Below are 8,834 nucleotides of genomic sequence, written 5' to 3'. Positions count from 1 at the left end.
TTTTAGAACGGAGGACCAAAGATGATATTTCACAGCCCATTTTCAGTGTCTTCAAGACGCTCATTTTGGTTAAAGTCTGCGATCTTGCAGGACAAACAATGAAGAAAAACAATGGACGTGGGCAGTGTAAAGGTTATTCAGAATAAAATGAAGCCTGTAGATCAGGAGTAGATGCACAACTGTGGTCCTAGGGCGCCGGTGTCCAGCATAGTTCGGTAATTAACCTGCTCAAACACACGTTATTACACTCATCTGTTAATTGCAAGGTTTAGCGGGTGTGCTTGAGCAGGCGAACCACCAATCTGTGAAGGACTCGCTATAACCCCCAACTTAGCTAACCACACGCTACCGCTGAAGCCAGTCCTACAGCTCCACTGAATCTGCTGAAAGGTCCTGGCCAATGGCATTGTGGCTTAATGTAGTCTCACTTCCATCATGTTTGGCCCATGCAGAGAGAGAGAGGCATGAGAGAGGCAACGCAAGAAGCAGCTGGGACCACTCGCCGCTGATATATTTCCAGTGGCAGGAGACGGAGGCAATTTTGGTAGATTGCTGGGGTTTTAATCAGGCCTGCACTGTGGGTGAAGATGGCCGAGACAGCAGGCAAGAGGAGGAAAAGGCATACTTGGAGTGGAATGCCACATCTGATAGCTGCTTGGGCACTTCAAGGCTCAGTGGCTGCAGAGGCGGCACACACCATGCAAATTCATGGTGTTTTGAAGGCCAAAGGAGTCATAATATATGAGTAACGACAAGGGGCGTAACCTACTAGATAGATGTAATTAATAAACTGGTAACACAATGTATTGAAACCTATTTTCTGTTATCACAGTTTACTTATAATCCCAAAAGAATGTAAATGACAAAGAAGTTTTGTACTTTTTGGCAGGACAAACATCTGCATTTTTAATCACCTAAAAATGCCAAAGAAAAGCCAGATTAATTCAATTACACAAGAAGTCCAATCAACCTCTTGAGATTTGGCATAGAAGATGAAATTCGACTAATCACCTACTAAAACTGGACCCCAGTTGTACAGAATGCAAACCCTTGCCATCTACATTATGAGCTCTGCCATTGTTGCTTTTGTGGAATATTTTTAAACGGATGAAAAGCCCGAGAGCCAAACTTACAGGCATTGAGATGTTATGACACACAACAAACTGAGATTGGCTAATGACATTAGGGTGATCTTGAAAAAAAGAGCATATTTACATTTGAATTATGTTTTGTCCATAGTGGTTGGATGAATGTTCATGTGTTAACCATAAATTCTTATTAAAAATAATGAATAATATTTATATGTGGTTTATTTTTACATATGAGTGCAAAAAACTGTTTTTACATGAACCGACTAAAGTCCTTGAAGTAATTAGTAAATCATGGTAAATGAAATTTCCACCACAAGGAACAGTGTAAATGTACAGTCAAGAGTAAAGCTTAAATAAGTCTACACAAGCATTTCTTCTTCAAATTAGGTGTGATAAATCTTTTGAAGAATCTGTGCGGTTCAGACCATTAATATCTACATGCAAGGTTGGTAAAAAAACCTGGTCTAACAGTCGATTAGACAATACACACACAGATTTGACAACCATCCACAGAACGAACCAGCATTTTCAAGGCTGCCACAGGTCAGGCACCTGCTTAAGTACTCAGAGATATCGAATGTTTTAAACACCTTTTGGGAAAATTTATTTAAACTGAAATTCCCTGAAGAATAACTAGAGGGTAAAGAGGGTAAGCCACAGCTTTAGCTAAGACTTACTAGCTATTTTACTCCATGCACTAACCAGCTTCTTCAACATTAAGCATTCTTCAGATGAAAGATTTAGCCAACCTATTGTGAGGATGTTGCTGTTTTGGATACACAGCCTGAAACTGTTTATAGATATCAAACTGGGGTCAAGCCTGTCCATAATAAGGAGACATAAGGGCCAGTACTATGGGGCAATCACTTTTGGTGTCCTGTGTTGTGAAACAGCCGACTAGGCGAGAGGAATTTAGAATAACTTGTGCCCTTTGGGGGAAAAGTGGAACGAAGAAAATGTTTTTGTTTTACAGCTTAATCTTGCACTGTAAATATTTGAGAAATCCAACAAAATAAGCACCGGATGAAATTGTTTCATAGCCTTTCTTCTTTATCTTTACCAAGCATACCACACATTTTGCACAGCACTGTACTTCTCAGTCTGACTCATATAATTCAGTCTCTTTTTAAGTGTTTGGCTCCATGGTAGGCCCCATTCAGCCGCTTTAGTGTTTATGGCTCCCTGTTGTTGTTTCAGCTAAAAGCCATCATTGAATTTAGTGGACTTAAAGAGAACATGAACAAAACTATTTTAAAGCTACATATTTCACTAGTCCACTCTGTGCCTTCATCAAGGCAACCACTGTTCAAAATTCTATTCACTGTGCACTGCTCTCTGGATCATATTGGCACTTAGTGTCTCTGTTTGAGACAAAGCTGCATGATGATATCGCATCAGGTGGTTCTTCAAGCTGACATTGTGGTTGAAACACTCTCCACACTGCTCACACATGAAGGGCTTCTCCCCGGTGTGGAGACGCATGTGGAGCTGAGATTACTCATTTGGTTGAAGGAACGGTCGCACACCTGGCACCTGAAGGGCTTTTCTCCAGAGTGAATGAGTTTATGTCTCTTCAGCATAATGATGTCCCTGAAGCGCTTCCCACAAGTGTCACAGGCATACTTATACGGACCTCTATGGAGCTTGAGGTGGCTGTTGCGTTTGTGAATGTTGTCGAACCTTTCTGGACAGTCTGGACAGCTGTATGGCTGTTTCTCCTTCGGATGGGTCTGCTCATGCTCCAGCTTTGATGGCCTGTTCGTGAAGAGCTTCAAACAGTATTTGCACGGGTGGTCAGCATCCTTATGAAGTCTACTGCAGTGTCCCTTAAGGCCGACCTCAGTAAGGAATCTTTTCCCACACTCTGGACAGACGATAGGTTTGGTCTTGTGTTCACATATATGATCTTTACAACCGCTGGATTTGGGTTCTGCTAAAATAAGCTTGCCACATTCCTGGCAGAGCTTGCGAAATGGTTTGGCTCCATGCTCCTTTTCAGCATGTTTCTGAAAGCTGGCAAAGTCATCAAAGTGAACAAGTAGTTTATCAAAATGATGAGTCTCGACGTCGTCACCAGCGCCGCACTGGGCACAGGCGAACACTTTTTTGTGGCGATGGAGGGAACAGGAGAGCGTAGCGTCAGTCCTGCAGACTGTGCACCACATCACCACCTTACCTTGACCATCCTCTATTAAAGTGCTGTCTTCATCCACGGATACATCGGAGTCTGTTGCTACTTCACCTAAATGTGGTTCCCACTCATCCGAACTGTCCTGCTTCTTAGACTTCCTCTTTCCTTTTTTCTCCACTTCTTCCTGCTCACTTGTTTCCTCCTCAGTACTTGATGAATACGACTCATCATTCTGCTCACAGTTCTGTTCAGTGCCCTCATCATCTGATGATGCAATCTGAACCTCAACCTGCAGGACACAGAAAGCATCTTCGTCTCATTTTTCCATTGTATGAACTCCTCATGAAGAACTGACCAACAGAATTGCAGAAAACAAAATGCTACATAAAAATACGTAAAAGATAAAAACATTTTTCCTTCTCAGATTAAGCATCCATTTTAGAGACACAAGGTTTTGTTACTAGAGTAGCATTCTGCTCTCTATGTAGTTTTTAATGTTACTTCTATTCCACTGAAGACGCCACTCTTACAAGGAAAAATCTGCACATATAGTAATTTACTGGACAAATGAGTTTATAAATACATACCTCATTCTCTTCCCTGTCCCCAGGTTCTGCTGCACGTTCTACCTTTGGGGACGTTGCTACATCATCATCCTCATGCTCTTTGTGAAGGATGTCTTCATGTTCTGTGTGTTCTTCATGTCTGACCTCCTCGGGGTCTTTGTGCTGCGTATTTAAGGCCTCCGCAGGTTCGTCAGCGGGAGTGGGGTGACTCCTCCACTGTCTGTGATAGCCACAGCTCTGGCAGTCCTGGGTAATTGAAAACTGCCTCTCATGGCCCTCAATGGTAATGCAGCTCTCTATCTGACAGAGCGAGCAGTACTGGAAGAGCTCCAGCAAACACTGTGTGCTCACCAGCACCTCACTGCCCCTGAAAATAAGGAGAAGTAAACATATTCTTGTTCATTTACGTATTAGATATGACTGTTAATACGTATGACAAAAAAAGTTTCACATCAAACTAAATTAAAACAGAAACTGCAGAATGAATGACTTACTTAAAAATGTTAGTCCCTTGATATGACTGAAGGCTCCTGACAGCTGTGGAATAAAACGTAACAAAGTTCAATCCATGCTTATGTTATTGTAGCTCTGTGTGTAGCCAAAATGCTAGTTTGAGTAATCATAATCGAAGTGTAACTTCATCTAATTATAATGTTGTAGTCTGTGTAACTGAGCTATCATACAACACAGTGACCCAACAACACAGTGACAGCAGCAGCCTCAGCTATTACTGTTATTCACAGTAATCTAAAGCACATTTATAGCTGGGAAGAAATGGGGAAAAATTCGGGACAAAATTAGCAACAAATATTGATCTATTAATTATTTACACACATACTTTTTTACAGTTCAACATGCAATAAGTTTAGTCTACTTTTCATTGGTGCCAGAAGGGGTAAACAAAGCCTAGCAACAATGTGTAAATATTTATCTAAAATATAACAGATATCATTTTACTAGTGTGGCAACAGTGTTTCACTTATGCCACGGCTCAAGTAAAACCAGGACTGGAGTTTCAGATAATGGACTAGAGCACAGAAAACTTATGTATACAAATTGGAGGAAAAAGGGGGAGAAAAAAAAAACGAAAAAAAAAGAGTGATTACCAATTTCGCAGCCAATATTTATTATTAATAAATCGCCAAATGGTCCCAGCTCTATGTACGTATACCCCATCCACGCTCCGCCATCTGAACTGTTCTGACCAAACGAAATGATCGCAGTGCTCGATGTTTCAGACAATGTTTAACAAGGTGTTCTGAAAAACTATACTAAGCCTAAAAAACTAGTACAGCCTATGTAGGCCTATCTGGATCTCTTCTGGCAAGACACTGACAACCAAATTTATTTACCTTTACACCATGATTTCTCTTCCACCTCGGAACATGTTGAGAGTGGAGTAGGTGTATTTTCTTTTTCGGAAAACACCTTTAAAATCAAGAATTGCATTAGGTATTGCACATTGTTTAAAAAATAAATAAAATGTGCAGTGGCCATTGGTCTTGGCATCTATCATCTGCAATTCAGTTTAGCTAAATCTTGGGGGAACACTTAAATTTCATTTGTCAGTGAATCTGCCTTAAAACTGGACATCTGTTTTTATATTTCCAGAGCTACCCCTAAAATTCATCATCATGAACCACCTTCTGTCGTCTTACTTCACTCCGCGTTCGCTGAGCCAAGACGGTGCAAGATGATGCTGATGTTGAATGCTGTTGATCGGTGTGTGGGAATTTATGATCAGGTTGGGGCATTCTCAGGGCTGGACTTGGCTCATCTTTTGGGCCACAGTCCTGGACCTGTGAGATATGAAAGTATAAAAGTAAGACATAATGTCAGAGGCCCTGGATAATTACACATACACCGATCAGGCATAACATTATGACTTATCCTTGTTTCTATGCTCACTGTCCATTTTATCAGCTCCACTTACTATATAGGTGCACTTTGTAGTTCTACAATTACAGACTGTAGTCCATCTGTTTCTCTGCATACTTCGTTTGCCCCATTTTACCCTGTTCTTCAGTGGTCAGGACCCCCATGGACCCTCACAGAGCAGGTATTATTTGGGTGGTGGATCATTCTCAGCCCTGCAGTAACACTGATGTGGTGGTGGTGTGTTAGTGTGTCTGATCCACTCGTACCAGCACAACACACACTAACACACCACCACCACGTCAGTGTTACTGCAGTGCTGAGAATGATCCACCACCCAAATAGTACCTGCTCTGTGAGGGTCCATGGGGGTCCTGACCACTGAAGAACAGGGTAAAAGTGGGCTAACAAAGTATGCAGAGAAACAGATGGACTACAGTCTGTAACTGTAGAACTACAAAGTGCTCCTATATAGTAAGTGGAGCTGTTAAAATGGACAATGAGCGTAGAAACAAGGAGGTGGTCATAATGTTATGCCTGATCGGTGTACATCACATTTTCTCAGACTAGACCAGCCTGAGATATGTATCAAAAGCTTTGCTAAATGTAGGAACTGCTACAGGAAGTGAACAGCAGTAATGATGGTTTCCCACCTTTTAAATTCAAAGAATAACTTGCACCCTGTTAAATTACCATGCCATAAACATGTAATGGAGATATTCATATGTGGTGTTGAGTTGTCTTGGGATACGCTTACAGTGATAAAACAGTACCATCTTACCATTATCGATAATTGCCATGTGAGATGTTATACTGTTTGATGTCATGACAATTTGTTATAATTACCAGCAATGGTAAACCTGTTACATGACTCGACATAATCGGTCATGTCAGCTAATGACATACAACCTCTATCATGACATGTTTAGTATGGCAGCGTATCCTCATGTTAAATGCTAAGTTTGCATTTTACATGCTGTTATTCTCATCATGATGGTGCTTTGTGTTCAGGTTTATCAGTTCAGCCTGGACCTGTAAATGCTAACAGAACAGCAAACATGCACTAAGCTATTAAGAGTCTCAGAAACAAGTGATTCTAGTCTTATCAAAGCCCTTTATTCGTTACTATATAAAACAATCCATTTAACGTAATGGAGTTGCTATAGTTGATGCCAATGCATTACACAAGTAAGAGTATGAATCTAACTAATTGAAGAGTAAACAGAACTTGAAGAAGTAGAGCGCTGCCAGCTCAATGGACATCATTTAAAATGATTGGGCTGTTTGAGTTAACCTTACTTGCCACAATAGTGTGGCTCAATGACAATTAGAAAGTAACTATAACTCATATATAAAGTTATTAAAGCTTAAACCTGTACCTTAATTTTTCAAGGCAATAAGCATGATTTTTTTTAACTCTCTTGTTATGTTCAACTGTAAGGAATGGCAATAATGTTCCTGAGTCAAATTGACCTGATGCACATGCTTCGATGCCATTTTTTGATATGAATGTCTCTCGTGGAGTCGATGGCTGTGGAACAACACCCTCATCATCATGATCAGAACTGATCTCAACATCGTCTTCACTTTCAGAGACTGTCCTCCTCTCCTTCACGACCCTGATCGAGGATGTGTTTCAGAGCCTCCTGAACTGTCTGTCATTGTTCTGCTCATATTGCTCATCTTTTCAGCCTCTGACAGAGTACAGATGCATAATGTTGGTAGGACTACAGGAACATATAGGCATTATGTGGGTAATATAAACATGCAGGGAGGCTGCAAACATGTTAAATTATTCATTTTACATTTATGCCACTTTGCAGACGCTCTTATGCAGAGCAACTTACAGTTAGATCATTTTTACACAGGTAGGTGAAGGTAGTGTTAGGAGTCTTGCCCAAGGACTCTTATTGGTATAGTGTAGGTTGTTTACCCAGGCAGAGAATTGAACCCCAGTCTACAGCACAGGAGGCAGAGGTGTGACCCACTATACTACACCAACCTACACTATACTACTTATATATTCCATCCATCCATCCATCATCTAAACTGCTTATCCTTCTGGGTCGCGGTGGGGTGCTGGAGCCTATCCCAGCTGTCATTGGGCGGAAGGCAGGATACACCCTGGACGGGTCGCCAGTCCATCGCAGGGCAGACAGACAGACAGACATACACATTCACAACTATTTATATATTAATTTCACTAATTAAGCTCAGCAGAAAAGGTTTCATACTCCAAAAAATATTAAATTTTTTTTAATGGGCCAATTTGACCTGCAACATAACAGCAGTGTAAAGTCAGCTGATTTAAGTGTGCAGTGCAGGTTTGGTGTCTGAAGTTTGCTTCTTTAGTAGGCCTACTGGAGCTATGAGGCTAATGTAGCTAACAGTTAATGGAAGCTTATAGCCCACCAATTAGCACAGCACACTTAAATCATCACACATTCGCCTCAAACCACTTTTAGTGGTTTTTTAGTGTTAATTAATCTCTATTAGACTTGCTAATGTGGTTTCTGACCTTGTGTGACACACTGACAGAAAGCATGTGGCACAGCTAAAACAGTAGCAGAAGGTGGATGACTTGTTTCCAGCCAACAGGTCCATAATGTGACCATCAGGCTCATTTCTGTACTCACCCCTGCTTCACTGCTCTGAGGAGGCAACGTTAAACTCCACGGGAAAACCGAAGGCACAGCTGCAGCGTTGAGCGAGTTATTTAAGGATCTCTCTCTGTAATCCTCCGGTAAGAAGTGATCACTGCACACCCGCAGGTTCTTCACACTGTCTCTGTTTATGTTCTCTGAGGCCAGTCGGTGCTTTATGACTGAGAGCCACAGTCTGCAGATGTTCAGGTCTTTAGGGAACCTGTGGAAGCGCTTAGTGGTGCGCTTGGCTTTGCTCGGGCACCTCAGCACGCAGCACTGATTGACCATCTTCAGAGGATGAAGGAGGTCACTGAGCACCTTCTGATGATCTCACACGAACTGTTCAGCTAATCTGGCTGCAGTTTGGTTTACAATGCTGGCTCAGCTCCCACCTGCGACTTCTGCTTCTTCTCTTTCTGCCGTTTGGCACATCAGCTAAAAGTGCATTACTGCCACCTACTGAGCCACCGGTGAACTGAAGATCTTTGGTGTTCTGGGATTCATTCAGGGTCGTTTCTGAGCTTTC

At 41.7% G+C, this 8,834-nt stretch overlaps 1 protein-coding gene across 2 annotated transcripts; it reads right to left on the bottom strand.

The window, feature by feature from the left end:
* Nucleotides 1-866: 866 nt before the first annotated feature.
* On the bottom strand, nucleotides 867-8,716 carry LOC118801587 (zinc finger and BTB domain-containing protein 17-like). Of its 2 annotated transcripts, none has more exons than XM_036561945.1 (6): nucleotides 8,300-8,716; nucleotides 5,432-5,587; nucleotides 5,141-5,216; nucleotides 4,283-4,325; nucleotides 3,810-4,155; nucleotides 867-3,511 (listed from the first exon to the last, which is right to left on the bottom strand). In XM_036561945.1, the coding sequence occupies exons 1-6, from the start codon at nucleotides 8,594-8,596 to the stop codon at nucleotides 2,498-2,500; spliced, it is 1,932 nt and encodes a 643-aa protein (XP_036417838.1). In that variant the 5' UTR covers nucleotides 8,597-8,716; the 3' UTR covers nucleotides 867-2,497. The 2 variants fall into 2 exon arrangements, with proteins under 2 accessions (XP_036417838.1, XP_036417839.1); XM_036561946.1 differs by having other exon boundaries at nucleotides 5,447-5,587.
* Nucleotides 8,717-8,834: the final 118 nt, after the last annotated feature.

This window comes from Colossoma macropomum, unplaced genomic scaffold, assembly GCF_904425465.1.
Source record: "Colossoma macropomum unplaced genomic scaffold, Colossoma_macropomum, whole genome shotgun sequence".
Taxonomy (NCBI): Eukaryota; Metazoa; Chordata; class Actinopteri; order Characiformes; family Serrasalmidae; genus Colossoma; species Colossoma macropomum.
Note: the sequence above shows the minus strand (reverse complement) of the source record. Positions and strands in the feature narration are given on the sequence as shown.